The 21,983-nt window shown below is 45.0% G+C and overlaps 1 protein-coding gene across 1 annotated transcript in view; it reads left to right on the top strand.

The window, feature by feature from the left end:
- Nucleotides 1-17,328, top strand: part of FAM81A (family with sequence similarity 81 member A) — a 33,608-nt gene extending 16,280 nt beyond the window's left edge. Inside the window, exons 5-11 of the mRNA XM_066635514.1 lie at nt 991-1,264; nt 3,108-3,226; nt 8,444-8,573; nt 13,296-13,402; nt 14,857-14,992; nt 16,354-16,549; nt 17,222-17,328. Of these exons, the coding sequence (XP_066491611.1) occupies nt 991-1,264; nt 3,108-3,226; nt 8,444-8,573; nt 13,296-13,402; nt 14,857-14,992; nt 16,354-16,549; nt 17,222-17,328 (1,069 nt within the window). The remainder of the gene's footprint in view (nt 1-990; nt 1,265-3,107; nt 3,227-8,443; nt 8,574-13,295; nt 13,403-14,856; nt 14,993-16,353; nt 16,550-17,221) is intronic.
- The last annotated feature ends 4,655 nt before the right edge of the window (nt 17,329-21,983 follow it).

Here is a 21,983-nt window from a genome sequence, read left to right as displayed (position 1 = left end):
AAGCACCATCAATTACAGAAGAGTAACATTTGCTGGATCTCTCTCTCTCTCTCTCTCTCTCTCTCTCTCTCTCTCTCTCTCTCTCACACACACACACACACACACACACACACACACACACACACAGAAAAGTATTTAATATACACAGAGTACAAAATCCTGTTTCATCACAAAATGTAGTCTACCTTGACTTAGAGACAGTATAAATATTTTAAACACAAGTTTCTTTTGCACAGTTCCTGGTCATTTCTGTGGTGCAATATGAGGTCTCATCTAGATCCTCACAGGGGAGTTGGCAAACTCACAAGTGAGGTGAAGGGAGGGTCTAATAAATGAATGTTAGCCATGAACCTCCAGTTTAGATGCAGTATGCTATTGAATACCAGTTGCTGAGCAACAGACAATGTTGCCTTCATGCCTTACTTGTGGGCCTCCCAGAGGCATCTGGGTGGCCTCTATAGGAAGCTGAACTAGAAGAGCCCTGTGTGCTAATCCACTAGGATTCTTCCTGTGTGTTTATGAGCTGGGTGAAGTGCTGGAGGAGATCCACAGGAAAGCTTCTGCCAATCTGGCAACAGAGTTAATTGCAGGCCTGGGTCCGAGCTTAGAAGTCTGTCCAAAGGGGGGCTGGATGGAACCTGGCAGGGAACCTGGGAGGCTGAGAGGCAAAGACATCTGGAGGAAGATTACAGAGCTACACAGGCAAGGTCAGAAAGTGAGGCAAAGACCTGGGGCCTGCCCTGAAGCAGTTGTACTACGTTCTGGTTAAGAGGAACTACTGGGCTGCTAGTGTAGTACTGTAATAGAGATGCTGCACTGGAACTTGGGGTCAAAATTCTGTCCCTCAGACAGTTCCCCATAAGGGTCCCCAGTACACGTCCTGGCCCACCCTGATTCAGGAAAAGCAATGAATCATGAGTACTGAGTGGTAGCCAAGTGCTTGCTCCATTACAGTAGAATATTTGTCTCTCAATGCCTTCCTTGCTGCAGACGAATCCGGAATATACCCCTCCACAGCCAAGCTCTCACAGCCGTCCCCCTTGGGTCAGCCAGACTTGTAGACCAGCTTGAAGACAGAATCCTCAGCCATGAGAAGACGACGGCTGCCCTGGTGGAACACGCTTTTCGTATCAAGGAAGACATTGTTTCCACCTTACACAGGATGCAGAACAAAGGTGGAGGAGACCGGTTGGCTAGGCAGCTTTTGGAAGAACATATCCGGAACATCACTGCCATAGTGAGGCAACTGAACAGGGACATTGAGGTCAGTGGTGATTCTTTAGCTCACTTGGTGGTAGAGCCTTGCCATGCTGAAGGTCCTAGGTGCCATCCTAGCCTCTCCAAACCCTGGAGAGCTGCTACTATGTTCAGTGTAGACCAGTGGTTCCAAAACTTCTCCTTAGGGAACCACCTAAGTATTTGCGTGGGAGAAGGAAAGGCAGTGATGTGATCACCAGGAACACACTGCTGCTAGGAAAGGGTTTTTAAACTTACTTTCTGCAGTGCCAACCTCCTGGGGGATATGGGGAGCCCGTGAATGCCTTTGCAGGGCTCCCCAGGCCTCGGAATGTCTCAAAATCATGACCACAACCCACTTCCAGTTCACAATCATGAAAATATAAATAAATACTGGAAGTCTAATGAGATTACTAAACGGTGTGACTTCTTAGCAGGCAATTTGGGTAGAATACTTCCTGCATGTTTTTCCTTATGTACTGACAATAAAAGGGCTCAGTACTTTTCTTTTTTAATGAAAATTGGGCAACTTCATTTGGAACTTAAGCATCTACATCTATCCTTTTTCAATAAAAGAAAAATGCTAGAAATGAACTGGGACACATTCCTTACAGTTCTATTTGAGTGCTTGCTACCATCACACACATAAGGTCACACATTCCCATGGCGTTAATTAGCGTGGAATAGTTACCACCTCTACCAAGCTACATCAAGTTGCACTTTTAAGGGTTTTATTTAAATTTACAGTATCTGAATCTCACCCTTACCAAAATGTTCAGCTCTGCTCTGCTCACCACAAGAACAAAACCAGGTGGAGAGGGACCATCCTTGAAAACACAGTTTCACAAAACATTCCCCAAACTCTAAAATGTTACCTGTAGCCAGTATTCCAGGCTACATGCCAAAGGCATGTGTGCTGCATCCTGCATTGGGAGCACAGTCCTAGAGACCTCTTCATGGCAAAGGAATTCTGGTCCCTTACCTTAGGGCTACATTGCAGGTGCATCAGAGCTGGGAAGTTAGGTAGGACTGGGCCCTTAGAGGTGTTGAAAATGCCCAGGTGGGAATCTTAGCAAAGGAGATTACAGGCCAACCTTAAAACAAAATAATTCCCTTAATCAACTCACTTATTGATCTCTAACTGTACTTACCTGAGTATCAGCTTTCAGACTCCATTACACCTCTGGGGGTGGATAGAACAAGCAGATATGCGCTGAGAAAGCCAGGTTAGAACACCTGCAAGATATTTGAGCTTTACCTTAAGTAATTGGTTGGATGTTTTATGACTACCTGGTCCTCCCTTCCCACCTCTTGATGTGACCCTGTAGGCTCAGATGCCCAAGGGGGGGGGGGAATGAGTTAAACCTATGTTGTTCTTGAAGAACTGAGATGGTGAGGATGACCAATTCATAAAATTTACCAGTGTCTCGGTGAAGCTTCTTTCCTATCATACCTTACCTTGAAGTTTCCCTTAGGGGGGGACAGAGGGGAGCAAAAGGACTATCACATCATGTCTTGTTGTTTTCTTCTTCACAATCACTAAGTCCCACTTGTTTTGTGTTCTTTCTTTCTCAGCCCCCCCCCCCCCATGGAGCAACCCAGCATAGCTGTCGTACATAAATGAAAAGCACAGGCAGGCTAATTTTGTGGGTCTTTACCACACAATTGGCACTATGTGGCTGCATTATGTATACATGTACCACATGGTATCATACCATAGGAAAATTGTTTTCATATGGCTTGGGGGAAGGGAAGGAGCACTGAGAGCTTACCACCAAGTTCTCTTCTCTATCAGCTTCTCTATTCTATCCATAATGTACAGTACTTTGAAAAAAAGTGAGTATTCCCACTTTTATTGCTTGCAATCATAGGTTTTGCAGGAGCAGATACGTGTCAGGGATAACCTTAGTTACGGAACAAATTCAACTCTGAAAAGCCTGGAGATGCGGCAGTTATCTGGGCTTGGTGATCTCAGAGGCCGAGTTGCAAGGTAAGTAGGTGCTTGTCAGCAGTTGTTTCATTTGGTGGTTGAAGCAGACTGGATTGGGGGGAGAATAGGTCCTATGTGGAATAATGTTTCCTAGCACTGAAGTGACATAGCAAGAGAACTATTCCCACAGGGCTACATGTCCCCGACTGTAGAAGCATCCCAGTTTTGGGTTTGATGACCACCAATTACACTGGTAGCAACCCAGCACCAGCTACGGCCACAGGATCTTCAGAGAAGTCCAGGCTTTCTCTTAACGGCTTCATCCTGACCTCAAGAAGGCAGTTCCTTTTTGTACAGCTTTGATATTTTCAAAGTAGTCTCTAAGACCCCCCTTCCCTGTCTCTCCCTTTCTATGAAACCACAAAAAGAAAAAAAATGGTATGAGTAGCCTTGGGTCAAGATGTGACCCAGTTGTGGGGTCACGGTCCACAAACTGAAGACTAGTCATCTAAAAGGAAGACCAGCCGTCTAAAAGGAATGCCTGGGAAATCTGTCGGCATGTAGCAATTTGTTGTTCATTTGTTCTCCCACACACGCACACACAAAACAAAAATAGCATGTTCAAGCACAGTTGAACCTCTTCAGCTCATTGAACCACTGGGTCTCTGAATGCAAGGCGTGCTTGTTTTCTTGTCTGTAGGTTGTTCATTCCTTGAGAAATTGTAGGTGTAACTGCACCACTGATTAGATTTCTATCGTGAGTCACAAAAAATAATACCCCTTTGGAGGTAGGACTTGGGCATTTTGCAGCATGATGCAAAATGATGATTCCTCTATAAACAAAATTCTACAAAAATGCTACTCTTTGGGATGGAAAAACATGCAAACAAACTTGGAGCTGGAGCTCCCAACTGAGAGTTGGGAGAGTTAGGACAGACAAAAGAAAATATTTCTTTACCTAGCATGTAATTAGTCAGTGGAACTCCTTGCCACTGGATGTGGTGGTTGCATCTGGCATAGATGCCTTTAAAAGCAGATTGGACAGATTTCTGAAGGAAAAATCCATCACAGGTTGCAAACTATGATGTGTATATGCAACCTCTTGATTTAAAAAGTGGGCTACCTCAGAAAGTCAGATGCAAGGGACAACACCAAGATGCAGATCTCGTTTTGTGTGCACCCTGGGACATCAGGTGGGCCATTGTGAGATAGAGGAAGCTGGGTTAGGTGGGCTTTTGGTCTGATCCAGTGAGGTTCTTCTTATGTTCTTATCTTCTTTCCATTTTCCAGACTCTTTCTTCTCCTGTTTTTGGACCAGCTTAGTGAAACCCATAATTTGGGATGTATTCAAGAGTCCTTCTCGGTCTCTTTACCAATTAATTACTCACTGTCTAACATGCACACACATACTTACTAGAATTTTGTTTTCCACTGGATGTGTCGGCTAAGTAACAGCAAAATATTTAGGCCTGCCAGATCTCCCATACCTTTTAGAATGGCTTATTATGGGAGGTTGCACCGATGCTGGAAAGTTGGATAGGATTGGGTCCTCAATAGACAGCATATTTATATGTAGTCACATACAGTTTTTTCTGTGGTTCATTTGTTATGCCTGCTCAATTAATAACTCAAATAAATGAAGTCAGTGAAGAAACACCCATCCTAGTGTTGTAACACCAATGAATATGAGATTGAGTCTGGCACTTAAAACCTGAACTCTGTTTAACTCTATTTTGAAGAACAAAACTTATGCAACTAGCATGATTTAAAGTGAAGGTTCTTGGTACATATATTTATTACTTCACTTGGGCATACGTAACAATACATATATAACACATGGGCAAAACATAAAAGTATGGATTATTCTGAGAGAAAAAGCAATTTGGAGGTATACGTTCTCATGAAATGCAGTTGTGTGTGATATAACATACCTGTAATGATGATATACAACTCGGGGCACAATCCTAACCAGGTCTACTCAGAAGTAAGTCCTAATTTGTCCACGCCACGGACCTCAGTTGCAAAGGTGCCTTAAGGCACATTTGTGGGGCTCACTGCCGGGCTAGCGCACGGTGGTCGCCCAGGTTCTGCAGCTTGGTGGTCTCCCGGACTGCCGGGCTGCGGAACGGGAGGTGGGGGCATGGCTGGGGGTGTGGGGGAGGCGTTCTGGGGAGGGGGGAGCCATGGCTGGGGTCAGGCGGGAGGCGTGTCGGGGGGAGGGAGCGAGGTGGATCCACAGAGCTGAGCTACACAAGTGCCTTTACTTTAGCACTGACCTTCTGGATGCTTCTAAAGTGAGTAGCCCGATTGTGGGGCTGCTTCCCTTACTCGGGGGAAAGGGACGAACGTCCCCTTCTCCAGAGGAGCCTCTCGCAGTAGCACGGGAGGTGCAGGATCCAGAAGCAGCCCTCCACAGAGCTGCTGGACCTGGGCACTGCAGGCAGCTCAGAATTGGGCTGCCTTCTCCTGTATTTTGTTTGGAGCAATAACATGTCACGTGCCCATGTTCTGGTGTTTCTGGTTCAGGATATTGGTCCCTGACCAGTGTATGTCACTGACAAAGACTAATCAGGACTACCTTAGGGCATTTTGATGTCCCAAGAAGCTGCATTGTATGATCTGAGAATGTATCCCAGAATCCCTTACAGTCCATGGCAGAGTGGACATTGATTGGATCCCCATTATGTACCCACCCAATGGCAGCCCTGCTGTTCTTGAATTGCATATGGCATCTAGCAAGACAGCAGAATGCGGGTGAGGGAGAAAAGTACACATGTGCTAATGTGCACATCCAAAAAGAAGTAGTGGTTAACTTTATACTTCAAGTACATTTGGGGCTTGGGCACTCCATCTGGAGCCACTTGAAATGTTGTAAAGGATGCTGAAGTGCAACCTCAGATTGCATGTGACTTTACTGGCACTCATCAGAAATATGCTACTTAGATTGGCTGTGCAGTAGGGCAGCCCTTACATGAGTATGAGTCAATGCTGCGTTCTGGACACCTGTCAGGCGGGATCCAGTGGCTGACAGCAGGGGGCAGAGTAAATCAAGCCAAAGTTAAACTGACTATGCCCAGGCAAAAGTTCCAGTCTGAACAGGCAGACTTTATAGCACTTCCTGTAAAAAGCAGTCAATGGTGAGCCTGGAAGGGAAAGTCAATGCAGTCCCTGGGAGCTCTTCACTGCCCAGAAAGATGCTCAAGCCCATAGCCCTTCTGGCTTACCAGATGGAGCAGCTGTGCACAGAGCTGGGGGCTCTTCATTTGCACCTTGGTAGCTCCTTAGCAGCATGCAACCCTAGTGAGCACCTTCAGACAACAGTAAGAAGTTGCAGAATGGTGGACTCTTTCACATAATGCAGCGACTTCTTAGAACAGTCAGCAGTGCAAAAACGCTTTTCAGCTTAGGAAAAGAAATCCTCCTTTGGCCCTCTGCTCTGGAAGGCAGTACTGTGTGCCATTATTCTGCAGTTTATTTTAGACACACTGGTTGCTTTAGATTATACTCTTTTGTAGCAAACGGAAAGATTTAGCATTAAAAACACTTCTTTTCTCTTGATTTTTATTGTTGCTGCACAACAGCAGATAATTGCAAAGATTTGCAATCCAATCATTTATCTCCACTGAAAACAGCATTTGGTGGCATCTCCCAAAACAAAAAAAGTGTTTTATATAAAAGCAGGATGGGCAATTTTCAGATTAAAGCCATCAACCTATAGGTTATTATACCTACCCACTTCCCTTTAAAAAAAAATGAGAAAATGCAAGTTTTTTTTAATAAACAGTCCAGAAAGAACGTATTTATTTGTTGGCATTTTTTACATTTCACCCCTTATAACTAATGAGTTAACCTTCTTTCTGAGGAAAATAATCTTTTTCCTAATTTGTGCTCTTGAACGCTGCACTAGGTTTTAAAAATGTGACTTCATTATAAAGGAGCCTATGCCAAATATGTAATAAATTTATTTTTTTGCATCCTGAAAACCCTTGTGGGTAGGAAAAAGGTTGTTTTCTTTAGCTGAAATCTTAACATCCCAGATACCAAAAACATGCATTAATGTGTGGCCTTAGTTATATATTGTACATCTTAGGACCCAATCCTATGCAGCTTTACGGTACTGATACAGCTATGCCAGCAGAGAGGGGGAGCAGTCATGGAGGCCTCCTCAAGGTAAGGAAATGTTTGTTCCCTTTCCTTGGGTCTGCATCGGCCCTGGAAAGTTGGATAGGATTGGGCCCTTAGTGTGTGTATGTGTTGTGGAGAGGAGTCCATACTTGCATTTCTGTGAGTGTCCAATCTTACCCTTGAGCATGTTTTTCTTCATCAATATGAAGAGAAAAATAGTAACTACAGCACAGAGCTGTATAGTAATTCCATCACTCTATTATTCCATAAATCTTCATTGCTGTAAGTGGTATACAAGTGCTGGCATTCCACTAGACTCCATTTTTCATCCCACCTAGTGGCTGAATATGGTATAGTGTCTATATCAGTGTTTCTCAAACGGTGGGTTGGAACCCACTAGGTGGGCCACAAGCCAATTTCAGGTGGGTCATGTCATTATTCATGTCAATATTTTATTTTTTAATATATTAGACTTGATGCTACCACGCTATGCAACTGCATTTGGGCAAGTTACAGACCTGTACTTTTAACAGGCTACTGTGTATATTCTTTTAACAATGAGAGTCAATGGGACTTCTCCTGGGTATGTGTGGGTAGGATTAAAGCCTAGGATTGTTAAAAATTTTCCTGCTTGATGATGACAGTCATGACATCACTTCCGTGGGTCCTGACAGATTCTCATCCTAAAAAGTGGGTCCCGGTGCTAAATGTGTGAGAACCACTGGTCTATATCAATGCATTCAGGGGCAATAATGGAGGAGCGAGAAACTTGGAAGTGGGTCTTTAAAGCTATTTTTCCACTGATTTGGTATCCACTGATTTTTTTTTTTAATGCACTAGGGGTTCCAGGATGAAACCCCAGTGAATAACGAGGCACTTGTACATGCTCATGTTGCAGGGCATGACAGCAAAATCACCACAATCCATAAGCATGCACAAACACTTGTGTATGCATCTTTCATCACTGCAAACAGGCACACCTGGCTGGGAGGCTGTAGCACTTGGACTTATCAGAGAGAGCACTGCATGGGTCAGCCACTGAACTAGGAGAGGGACTTGACATGACAAACCACATTAGGGTTTTTGTGATAAACTGCAATGGGAGAAATGTGCCTGTAACAATTTACAGTGATTTCTATTATACCTGCACAGGTGTGATGCTGGGTTAGCCAGATTGTCTGCTGAGCACAAAGTGACATATGAAAGGCTTCAGAACCTAAGCAAAGACCAGCAAGCAACCAAATTGATCTTAGAGTCTAAAATCAAAGAAGCAGAAATACAGGTAAGATTTGAACAAGCAAAAAAATTACTCTTAATGTTCCTCTTAACTACCCTCGATTGTTTAATCATTTATCCATAGATTTTTACCCTGCCATTTAGCCTCTGAAGATGCTCCCAAGGTGGCTTACAACACAATTAAAAAATAATACAATAATAATAATCTCAGTATTTGTATACCGCCTTTCTGGTCATTGGATTACTCCTCTGACTTTATTCAAGGTGATTTACATAGGCAGGCATTTCTAAATCCCTCAAAGGGACTTTTACAATCATAGAGGTTCTCTCTTTCAAGAACCAACAACATTTCAGAATGGATCTTCCTGGTTTGGTCTCACTTCTGGCCTCCAGTTCTCCCACGCAGGCTGTCAAGCAGCTCCATCTCTCACTTGGAGGGCAGCCAAGACACTTCTGGCTCACACCAAGAGCAGGTGGAATCACTCAGCTGGGCTTGTCAGCTACTTCAAGGTCTCGCCATTCTCAGCTGTTCAGGGAGCTGCCGGTGTCCTCAAACTGGCGACCTTCTGATGTTATTTTCGGGCTAACGGAGGCACTACCCTCTAGACCAGACCTCCTGCCCAACAATAAACAAATACTGATTTGTTTCAACAGGCCTGCACTTGTTTCCTATGGTTGTTCTCTTCATGCCATATTCTCTTCCTTTAATTTATCTTGTCTCTTGGATTTGTTGTTATGTGGCTGTGGGTTGTTTTTTTTTGTCATTTTGTCACATTTTTAACCAGTTACTGGAAACCACTTGAATTTTTAAAGACAGAATATAAAGTATATATATTTTTTAATGCTTCAACTTTTCAATTGTAAAAAAAAAAGAAGGGAAATGGCATTTAAAGCCATTTGAAAACATTCCATAACTGGGGAATTGGGGGAGTGCACCATCCAGTGAGTTTCATGGACTTTCATACCAAAAAGTCATACATCTGCTAAGTCATACATCTGTTATTGTTAAGGCTCTTGGCTGGCTGTTCTTTTGTTAAGTTGATACTCAGAATGGTAGATTTCTCATCAGTGTGAGATAATTGTTAGTCTCCTGATAGCAGGAGATCTGTCTTCAGGGTTCTGAAGACATCATTGGTGGAGTCTACACTCCCACCCCTAATCCCCAATTGGTGTGTGTGTGTGTGTGTGTGTGTGTGTGTGTGTGAGAGAGAGAGAGAGAGAGAGAGAGAGAGATTGGCAGTAGAAGAGGAAGAGATAGACAAGGGAGAGGAGGTGTGAGTTGGCTAAATGCTAAAATCAAGTTGGAGTGCAGAGCCTGTGTGTAGTAGCAGATCTGCTGCCTTGAAGGAGTTCCTGCTGCCTTCCTTCCACTCCTGCTCCTCAGATTCCCTTCATGACCAGCCAGATGCCTCTAGGAAACCCACAAACAGGTACTCAGAATGATGTACAGAGATAGCTTTCTGCCTTTTTTGACCCATCTGGATGTTGAAGCAAGCTTGTGTTTGCTTTCCTGCTCTATCAAAGCCCACTCACAATCTGGAAATATTTGCAAGGAAAACAATTCTGCAAAATGCATTAAGTCATCATCCCCTAACATTACTCAGCAACACTTTGTCTGTTATTCACAACAAAAAAGTGATCCTGTGACATTCCAAACATCTGTATTTAGATATCTGGGGCTTTCCTAACTAGGGAAAAATGCATTCATCATTTCAGCAGATTGTATTTACTGGTTTTTAACTAGGGGACTGTGGGCCCAATCCTATCCAAATTTCCAGCACTGGTGCAGCCGCAATGCAGCCCCAGGATAAGGAACAAATGTTCCCATACATTGATGAGGTCTCTGTGACTGCCTCCCCACCACAGGATGCAGTACACGCCCCATTGGCACAGCTACACCTGCACTAGAAAATTGGATAGGATTTGGCCCTCAGTCTTCTGTAGCCTATTTCAATATTTGTCTTTTGAATATCCTCTTCCTTAAATTTCAGGAATGGGAATGGAGAATCTTTTCATGCATTTGAAATTCCTAATAGTATTCACACAACTTATATCTTGATCCTATGCACTTGCCCCAGTGGAGAGAACTTTCAGTGCAATCCTGTGTGAGATTACTCAAAAGTAAGTCTCAGTGTTCAGTGGGGCTTACTCCCAGGTAATTGTGTATAGGAGTGCAGCCTTAGTCGTGCTTGGTTTGCATGGAAAGCAATGGGAGAAGTTCATTGTGGCTAGGTCCCATTGATTTCAACATTTTCTGTAGACTGGGGCTGGCACATGGAAGCAAGTGCTGCTAGCTTTCATAGAAGGCAAGGTGAGTTTACACAGCTGCTTCTATGTTGGCAGTTTTGTCTGGAATTGCCTTCCTTTGTTCAGAGAGAATCTAAATGATGTCATTGCTAGACTGATGCATTTCAGTGTTTGCTGTTATAGTGCTACATTGCTATATTTTTTGTAAAAGGAAAAGAAACTGATAACTAAGAGCCCAATCCTCCATGGTGCTGACCACAGTCGCAAATGAGCATAAGGCATGTTTGCGGGGCTCACCACTGGACTCCCGCTGGTGCTACCCCAGTGCCGGCCAGTGCTGGGCTAGCGCCGGCCAGTGGCCCAAGTTCCGCGGCTCAGTGGTCTCCCGGACCGCTGGGCTGCGGAACGGGAGGCAGGGGCGTGGGGGAGGCATTCCTGGGAGGGGGGAGGCTGTCGGGGGTGGAGAGGAGGCGTGCCGAGGGGCGGGCGGGAGGAGGATCCGTGGACCAAGCTCCGCAGAATCCAGGGCGCTCTTGGAGGGCTGCGCACCCTCCACGAGCGCCTTTACTCTACCGCCAACCTTTTGCTCTGCAGTAAAGTGAGTTGCCCCATTGCAGGGTTACTTACCTTACTTGGGGGAGGGGACAAACGTCCCCTTCTCCCAAGGAGCCTCCCACTGTAGCGCAGGAGGCGCAGGATTCGGCAGCAGCCCTTTTCAGTGTCACTGAGTCTGGGCGCTCCAGGCAGCTCAGGATTGGGCTGTAAGCCACACATACCCCCTTCCTTAAGAAACAGAAATTGACATTAAGGGGCAACTGAAAGGCTATTCATCAGGAACCCCACTGCTGGGCTCAACAGGAAGTAATAAGGGCAGAACTGTCAAGCAAAAAGCTTTCAACTAATATTGCAAGAAACCTTTGCTGAACTGGACTTTCTTCAGAGTAAATGTTAGAGAAGAATCATGGCCACGGAGAAAGACTTTGCTGGATAATATAGCACTATATCTAAGTGTTTTGTGGAACCCCTCATTTTATTTCTGCTTCCAGTTGATTGTAGAAAATCAGTGCCTCAGCAGCACTGAAAGGCACTAGTGCAAAAGCAAGGTGATAAGATGTCTGTGCTTGGTTGGTTATCTGGGGTTTAGGAGTAGACATCTTTGAAACTGCTTTCCTCTCTAGTTGAGAACATGTGGCTGTGGATGCTTCCCTGCACTGGGTTGGTGCCTGAATCAATGGTGTATCTGGAAGGGTCATGCGGGCAAATACCCTGAGCAGTACCCCACAGGGGGGCAGCACTGTGACTCTTCCCCGTCACCATTTTTTTTCTTTTTTCAGGTCCATTTTCAGGCCCATTTTGAAGGTCTTAGAAGGTTTTTTAAGGGCTGTGTTGGCTGCCTGTGGTCTCCCTGGTCCCCAGAAGGCCTTCAAAATGGCACTTCTGCTTTTCACGGAAAACTGGACGTGCTGTTTTTTTGGGTGCGGGAACAGCACTGTTAAACCCAGATGTAAGTCCCATAAATTTAACCAGGTTAAGTATGGCCAGGATCACTGGCATACCTGAGAGGGTTGGGGGGAACAAATGCCCTGGGTGGCACCCCGTAGGGAGCGATGCCATAACCACTGTGACCATTTTTTTTTCTTTTTGGAGCCCATTTTTGAGGCCTTAGAAGGCCTTTTAAGGGCCCGGGAGACTACCCTCACCCTCCCTGGCCCCAGGAGGCTTTCTAAGACATTCAAAATACAGAGAAACTGCACTTCTGCTTTTCTGTGAAAACCAGAGATTGCGTTTTCAGGCAGGGGGCAGCGTTTTGCAGTACTGTTCCCCAGGTGGCACTTTTGCTCTTCCCATCTTCTAGCACTCTCCTCCTCTCCCCATTTCCTCTTCCGTCCCTCTTCTTTTTCCAACCCAGGGAGTTGGAAGGAGGAGCAGTGGAGGCACATTGGTGGATAAATGAGTGCCCGCCACCATTCTGCTGTCTGATGCAACAGCTCATGGATGGGCCCTCATGGATGGGCCAGCCTAGTTTTTGCTGCATTACAAATGTTGCCGTCATGCTGCAGCTGGTTATGAAATGCAGGCTGTAGCCCTTCAAAGAACAGACGCCCATTTACACCTTCCACAACAGCCACTGCTTATACCATTTCTCAAGTGGGTTTCATAACAAGCCACCAAAAATGATGTGTAATTACATCCTCCTTTGCAAAAGAGACAACACAAAGGCAAATCCTCTGATTGCAAAAATGTGTTGCATGGAGAAAAGAAGCAACCAACAAAGTGGACTATCAAGACACTTCTCATTTGTCAAGTTTGTCAAGCTCTACTTTGCAAGAATGCAGTAAAATTTAAGACCCACACACACACAATTTTGAGCAGTGGACTGAAACAAAAATGAAAATGCTTGGATGCTTGAACTTTTTCAGCTTGTATCTATTTCCATCAATTCTAGAGAAGTTTCCCTTTTGAAATCAATGTTAAATAAAGATGCAGTGAGAGAAATGGTTTTTTCTCAATTCTGTTTCAGATTTCCCACCTTTTAAGCAGAATAGAACAGTCAATCATGCAACAAGAAGCCAAGCTGAAACTCACATACAAAGAGAGCAACCAACAGCTCCATCTTCTGGACACAAAGTGAGTATTGCCTCATTTAAACTATCCAGTCACCTGCTCTCAAATCCAGTGGCCCACTACATTTACAGATGCCTGTCCAGAGAGAAACCATGGAGGATTTTTTTATGTGAGCAAGTTTTTGAGAACTAAGGACCCCTAAAGAAAAGTTCAGTTTGTAAACTGAAGTTGCCTATATTTGCAAAATACAGATGCTCAACTGGGAAAAAGTAGCCATGCTACAATAAACAGAGAATTAGACAAATTCATGATGAGTAAGTCTGTAAAAAGCTATTGGTGAAATGGAGCTTCCAAGATCAGAGGCAGTATATCTCTGAGCACCAGATACCAGGAATATTTAATGGAGGAAGGTTGCTGCCTTCATCTCCTATTTGTGAACTTCATAGGAGCATCTGTCTGACCACAGCTGAAAAGAGAATGCTGAGAAAAATTCATTCTGGGTCTTGCCCAGCAGCAGGAGAGTTTTTATCACCTTAGAGTACAATCCTAACCAGCACTGAGCACAGCCAGGCCACATGCAGTGCAGAAGTAGGCTGGAGGTCACATCAGGATAAGGAAATATTTTTAGCTGTACCCTGTGTAACACCCCAGCCAGCCTTTAATAGCTACTCAGATTTGCGCCAGCTATTTAGCAGACACAAATCCAAGCAGCCTGTGTGGGGCTCCAAGGCCTGAGAGGAGGGGTTAGGATACGGTGTGAGCTGCTACCACTGATCAAACCCCCCTCCTGGGCCCGATCCTTCCCCATTCTGCCCTCCCTGCCCAGAATGGTCCCTCCCCACCTCTGGAACGCCCTTCCACCCCCTCTCCCACTCCCTGCATTGGCCAGCGCTACACTTGCCTGCGTGGGGATCTGACTGCCACAGGCAGGCGATATACATCGTTGTACTAGCATGGCCAGCTCACAAGTTGATGCAAATGAGCCTTACATGCCTCCTGAACCTGCACAAGGGGCCTGCACCAGCATAACTTGTCCTTTGGATTGGGCTGCCCACCATGCCTAATTCGAGATTCATTAATTTTTTCAGAATGAACTGTTTGCAATATGAATCAAAAATTCTTATTTTAAAATTCTATCTTGAGGAACAGTTAAAAATGAGATCATGAATATTTAGGCAAAATATTATTAAAGCAACAACCCTAAACACTCTTACCTGGGAGTAAGCACTGAACTCTGGTACTTATTTCTGAGTAGACATGCTGAGTAGACAAGTGGTGCAACATGTCTAAAATTCAGTATTTTACAACCTGTGCTCACGATATCCACAACTGGGAACAATGCAAAAAAGTCATATTGGAACAATATAAATGGAAATTTTTGCAAGCAACCGCAGGTCAGGTTAGGAGAACTTGCTGGAGATTACTTTCACTCCACATTGATTTCAACTCTTTCAAACACTTTCAGAGGTTATACTTAAAATATGTCCAGACATGCTTAATGATTTTTATTTATTTAGATTACAGGACGCTATTGATTACCTCAGTAACCAGATCTCATCCGCACGAAGTTGGATGGAACAGGAGCAGGAGCGGTTTGAGAAGGAGTTTCAGGAGAAGATTGATCAACTATCTGTAGCCATTAAGGAAAAAAGTGTAAGTACCTTCCTGTAGCCCCTGAAAGGTCTTCTTACACCCCTCTTGCTGGATATATAGTTTTATGTTCTCTACTATATATTTCTGTATATAGTACAGATTCAGCCCCAGAAATACTTTCCTACATCCATCTGCAATATCTATGCTATGGGTCCCAGAAATACTAAGTTACTGCTACCTGAAATGTCTTCCTATACTTCCCTACTGCATTTGCAGTCCTGGCTGCTCCACTGTTCAGGGTCATGGCATGAAATTCAGCCCCCAACCTGTGTGATTCTGCGCCACTCTATGGGCTGCCCCCTTCTTCCACCTTTTTTTAAAGGGAAAGGCCCACAGGCTGGTGCAGTTTCTGACTTTTTAAAATTATTATGCTACTACATTCCCAGACATATCTCCCTAAGTGCTTGAAAGATATTTTTCTCCCTCCCTCCCTCCCTCCCTCCCTCACACACACACACACACACACACACACACACACACACACACACACACACACACACACACGTGTCTGTGCAGGGCTGGCCTTAGAATTTGCAGGGCCTAACTGGAAATCTATTTTGCAGGGACCCAGATTCACAGCCAAGGTCTGTAAAATATTAGTGATACAAATAAAATTTATTGTAGACTTTATATCTCTATGGTTGAATGGAAAGCAATCAAAATATGCACTTAAATGTGCATGTGAGTTAATGAATCAAATGAATCTAAGCATATTTTCATATAAAATGGCATACATGTAAGTCAACAAGTAAACAAGCAAAATGTGTAGATTAACTAAAAAGTAAATAGTTACAAAACCACTATAGTGACTGTGAAATGATATAGTAAAAGCATTAATTTTTTTTATTTTTACTCTAGCATGTGGGGACCCCTAGGCGCAAGCCCCAATTGGGAGCATTTGGTCCAATTGGCTTAAAGCCGACCCTGTGCACAAAAATATCTTGCTGCATCACCCTGGGCATAGAATAGTCAACTATGAGCTCTGGGCATAATCCACCTAGCACTGCTCCCACTTAATAGTTCACTGGCTCCATTGAAATGAACAAGTTTGTGGAGAAAAAGTGGCTTGTTGATTTTTGTGTATTGAGTACACACTTTAGACCCCCAATTTTGTAATTGGAGGCAATAGTCTCTTCTGCTGTAATTAGTGGAATAGACTCAAGTAAATTTGAGGATTTGCAGCCACTGAGACCCAGTCAAGACAAATTTTACCAGCTCATCACATGGCAAATTGCTTCCAGGGCTGTACCACTCCAGATTGTAGATCACATGATTTAGCGTTTCCCTGTCTAAAAACCCCCTCACTCCAATACAGCTATAGTTTATCCAATTACAACTCTAAATTGTTGGATTGGTTCCAGGAAATCGATGGTAGGGCCTTAGAGATGCGATTCACTGAGATCCATGGGAAGCTTGATAAAATGGAAGACATGCAGAAGATCACTGTGGAAGAACATGGAGTGAAGCAAGCTGAAGACAGGATCAACGTTCAGCTAAGCAAACTTCGAATGGATATTAATGAAGATGTAAAAGAAGTGAAAGCTGAGGTCAATGCTGGTAAGGACATGCTTCTTGACAGGATATGTGATGCCATGATCACAGCAGTGAACTGGTTTTCCGAGAGGGACATCTTGAAGGGGGGGAGTGGGACATTTGGCTGTGCTCTTTGCCTAGCCTATCAGTGATTGTCTTGCTGTGCACCCCATGCTCCCTCTACTTTTCCCCAGTCAGCCACTCTGACTCCTTTGAGCCAGGTTGGGGTGCCTCCACCACTCCTCCCCCTTCCATCCCCTCCCGTTTCTGTTTATGGGCTCTATAGGTCTGACCTCCAGGTCCAGCCCATCCTGTGACCATTCCTTGTGATATAATTTCCTTGCACCAACAACTGCAGCCAGCCCACCCAGCCAAATTCTCAGCACTAGAGCAGGGCAGCTGAGATCAAGGTTGGTGAGGGTCATGACTTCACATTCTTCTTTTTGTTCCCCCAAATATTTATTTCTGCTGCTGCAGCTGCCTAAAACAATTCTTTTGTCCCTTGTGGAAAACCATGGACCCAAATAATACTGTGCACATTTATACCAGCACAGCACCACAGGCACCTTTTGTGTTTTTGTCAAAACACTGTGATAAAGAAAAATAAACTTTTGAAGAGCTTTGCCTTCAGTAGAATCATATCTTTTTTTTTCTAAAAAAGATGGCAAAAATTATTTGCACTCCTCTTGGTTTTAGGATTTGCCACCATCTACGAGAGCATTGGATCACTCCGACAGGTCCTGGAAGCCAAAATGAAGCTGGATAAGGAAGAGCTTCAGAAGCAGATTCATCAGATGAAGTGAGAAGTCGGAACCCTCTGTCCCAGTTTCAAAGGGCATGATTTTGGAAAATAGAAGGATGCTGCTCGATCTGAAGTCTACTTATAACTTCATTCCAGGTTGTGATGTAAATTTAATGCATGGACCTCCCTCCATTTTGGGGAGTTGTACGATTACTGTAAATAGTAAAAACAAGGCTTTGCTCATGAAACTTTTATGGAGAACCCATGGGGTTCACTGCTCTATGTCTCTACATCTGAGCACTATTAACTTCAGAAGAGTTACCTCAGACTGGGCCACAAATTTGTGTGAAGGCCTCTAAATGCTCAGGCCGAGCCATGTATTCCAACACACTGTCAGTCTAATCAATTACACTGTTAAACGAATCAATTCATCACTATTACACTGATGAAACAAATTGATTCAGTCCCATTTACCACAGTGGGACTGAAGTGGTTTAAATGTATGCACTTCATCTGTACTGGTGTCTGGAGTGGACAAAAGGGTGCTAATCTATATCCCATTACAGCCAAACTTTATTGCTTGCTAGAGGGGGTGTCAGAAGTGAGAGGCAAGGTGAGAGGTGTGGAGCTGTGTCCACCAGTCCAGATGTTTGCAGTGCACACTGTGCATGCTACACTACACAATCTGTTCCTCCTTTGTTTTGATGTCTGAGCTTTTCTTTCCTCTGTGATAGTGTGGTCTTTATAAAGCAGCAGCAGTCAGCCAGCAGTTGGACAAATGGTGCAAGCAAGTGACCAGCCAATTTCAAATTTCAAGTAGTTACAAACTCACAAATAAGCGCTTGCCATGGCCCAGCACTATCTGAGCCAAACAGGCCAGGGGGCCCAATTCTATCATGTGCAGATGAGAATCCAAAGGGCAAGAGGAAGATGGCTTGGTCTAAAGAGGGGCTGGTGGTCTTATTTTAGATTGAACAGTCAGGGATCTGAGGGCCAGAGGTGTGTAGTGTGGTTAAGAATGGGCTGGTGTTTGGGCTGTGGAGCAGTCGGACAAGAGGGCAAGGCAAGGTGGAGTCTGTTTGGCATCTTCTTCATCAGATAAGAATCTGAGACTTGGAAGCCCAAACATATAGAGATTCTTATATAGAGCCTCCAGGGACCTTATTGGCTTCTCAAGTCACAAGGTGTTCCTGACAGGGTTGGCTTGACTTCATTTTCCATTCTGATCACCATCAAGGGGGTGCTATGGAACAGCAAGCCTTAATTAAGATTTTAAAAGCTTTACTGAAGGTGGATACAAAAATAAAAGGGTTCATCTCTAATTTTTAAAACCAATGGATATTTTGTACATTCCCAAGCTAATGCAGGAAAAGGGCTGACAATTTGACTTTAATGTTTACACTGCCATATGCTGAAGGCCTTGGAGTATTTATGATATTATACTATGAGACCTGACATCCATGATTTGGCTGGCTATTGCAAATTACATTAACCCAGTATTGGCAACCTTCAGTCTCGAAAGACTATGGTATCGCGCTCTGAAAGGTGGTTCTGTCACAGCGTCTAGTGTGGCTGAAAAGGCCAATCCGGGAGTGACAATCCCTTCCACACTGGGAGCAAGTGCAGTCTGTCCCTGGTCTGTCTCCCTGGCTATGGGCCTTCCTTCTTTGCCTCTTAGCCTCAGACTGTTGGCAAAGTGTCTCTTCAAACTGGGAAAGGCCATGCTGCACAGCCTGCCTCCAAGCGGGCCGCTCAGAGGCCAGGGTTTCCCACTTGTTGAGGTCCATCCCTAAGGCCTTCAGATCCCTCTTGCAGATGTCCTTGTATCGCAGCTGTGGTCTACCTGTAGGGCGCTTTCCTTGCACGAGTTCTCCATAGAGGAGATCCTTTGGGATCCGGCCATCATCCATTCTCACGACATGACCAAGCCAACGCAGGCGTCTCTGTTTCAGCAGTGAATACATGCTAGGGATTCCAGCACGTTCCAGGACTGTGTTGTTTGGAACTTTGTCCTGCCAGGTGATGCCGAGGATGCGTCGGAGGCAGCGCATGTGGAAAGCGCTCAGTTTCCTCTCCTGTTGTGAGCGAAGAGTCCATGACTCGCTGCAGTACAGAAGTGTACTCAGGACGCAAGCTCTGTAGACCTGGATCTTGGTATGTTCCGTCAGCTTCTTGTTGGACCAGACTCTCTTTGTGAGTCTGGAAAACGTGGTAGCTGCTTTACCGATGCGCTTGTTTAGCTCGGTATCGAGAGAATGTGTGTCGGAGATCGTTGAGCCAAGGTACACAAAGTCATGGACAACCTCCAGTTCATGCTCAGAGATTGTAATGCAGGGAGGTGAGTCCACATCCTGAACCATGACCTGTGTTTTCTTCAGGCTGATTGTCAGTCCAAAATCTTGGCAGGCCTTGCTAAAACATTAACCCAGTGGTATTCAAACTGGGGCATTGTGATGCCCCAGCCTGAGGGTCCTGGTCCCTTTCCCCTTAAGGGGCAGGGCAGCCAGGAGGCAGCGGCACGATCCCCAGTATTGCGCCGCTCAGGGGGGCTGCAGGGGGCTTGGTGCACTTGCCCAAGCCCCCTGCAGCCCCCCGGGGGTGCGGGAAGCCCTGCGTGACCTTTGGCAGGGATCCCCGGGTCAGGGAAGGTGCAGTGCGCAATCGCACCACTTCCCCTTTTGACCGGGCTGCAGGGACTGGGGTGCACCCTCCAGTCCCTGCAGCAGCCGTCCCTGGCTGCGGGGAGCCGGGTGCGAGCGCCTGCAGGGCTCCTTGGGTCAGGGAAAGTGAGAGTGGGGTGAGTGGGGCAGGGAGAGTCACTAAACCGCATTAAATGCGGTTTGAAATCCGCAGCACTTATCACTTCTGCCCATTCTCCTAGTTTCTCCCTTCCTCCTCCTTTCAGACTAATTTCTGATTCTTCTTCTTATTCCTCCAAACCACTTGCTTTCCTACTCTTCCTGCTCTAGGCTCCCCACTCTCCCTTGGCTCCTGCATTCCTATGCCTCTATGTCTTCACCCTTCCAACCTTGGGATTCTCTCTGCCTGCCACCCATGGACCTACTCAAAGCATAGCAACTTTTCTTCCTGCCATGGCCCTCTGTGATGATAGGGCATCTCAGCCAGTTCCTGCCAGAGGTTTCCTCATGACCACTGCAAAATGCCTTAGTGCATTACAATATAGATAGAAGCACTTCACTGTCCCTGAAGCGCTCAGTCTCAGGTACTTAAAGCCCTTACACAATCTCAGGGCATTACCCCAAGAGAGCTCTCTGCCCTAGTGTCTCTCCCAGCAATAGTTCTCTTCTCCAAGCATGTTAAAATATGTGTTCAGAGTCACAATTCTTACTAGGGAAACTGGAGCCTGATTTCCTTTTTGAAACACCCAAGCCAGTATCCAGCCAGTTGTGCACATTTAACAGTGCAGGCTGCTGCTGGAACTAGTGTTCAGATGGCAGAATGTGCTTTACAGCCATCACAAACAACCTGCTGACACTGTGCAAGGCCTCACGCTACTGGCCCACCGGTGGTAAGGCCAGAGCAGCCCTACATTTGGCAGTGGAGATCAGAGTGCCCGCTGAACCAAGTAGGTTGGCTGGGAGGGTGGAACAGTGCAGGGGAGGATGGTGACACGTGGAGTGGGAGACTTTTGCCAGTTACTATCTCATCTGATAGCAGCTGGTGCACCCCCTTTTTCTCCTTGGACATGCGCCAGCCAAAGTTATGGTGCGAGTCTGAGGTGACCCACTGGCAGTCTAGGGGCTTATGGGGAGCTAAGGGAAAATATTTTCCCTTACCTCTCCCAAGCCTACCAAATTGCCCCCTCTCCACAGGATGCAGTGCAAGCATCCTGGCATGCTACATCAGCTGGGACAGCATGATAGGATTGGGCCATCTCATTTATTTAAAAGGGAAAGTTAAACATATGTGTAACTTTTTCTTCCATTGAAATCAGTGGGACTTAAGCTGCAATCCTGTGTACAATTTCCAGGTAGTAACCCCCAGTGAATATAATAGGAAATATTTCCAATCAAACATGCATAGGATTGCAGTTAAAGGTGTTTTTCTTTGGTTGGATTATACTGCAATTTCATGTGTACATAAACCGTTTTACAGGATCCTCTTTATGCTGCCTTCAGCCAGAGCAGCAACTATGTACAGATGTTTTGACAAACAGGTATCATAATTAAATGACACCTTTAATTCATATCACAAAGCTCTCTGGGTGTGTGTGCGTGTGTGCGTGCGTGCATGTTATCAAAACAGGATTCCATTTTGTAACATGTTTTGGTGTCACCGTGTACTTTATCATATTTCTTTCTGATTGTTAACCTGATGTTGGGGAGCTTGGAGCAAATGAATAAACTATACAGTATTGTAATGCACATTGGCATGTTGGTTGTGCCAAGGTCATAGCCATGGGGAGGAGCCTGTCACATTCAGGGATAGTTCAGGCCCCCCCCTCTTTTTCAGATTTCATTTTTTAAAAAAGATGAAAGTCCGTAGTCCCTTTTCTTAAAGGAAAAACTGTACAGACAAATTATAAATTCTATAATTTACCATGTAAGAAGTAAATCTGCTTCTGCCTTTCATTCTTTGGGCCAGTAAGTGACCAGGATGACTGACAATCTCTTAGTTCTTGGCTTTTATTAAAATTAGAGCTGTTGCCCAATTAAAAACATATCAGTTATTCAAATTTGTTGTAACTGATGGCTT

Source organism: Tiliqua scincoides, chromosome 8, assembly GCF_035046505.1.
Source record: "Tiliqua scincoides isolate rTilSci1 chromosome 8, rTilSci1.hap2, whole genome shotgun sequence".
NCBI classification, from domain to species: domain Eukaryota; kingdom Metazoa; phylum Chordata; class Lepidosauria; order Squamata; family Scincidae; genus Tiliqua; species Tiliqua scincoides.
This window is presented reverse-complemented; position numbering and strand designations above follow the sequence as displayed.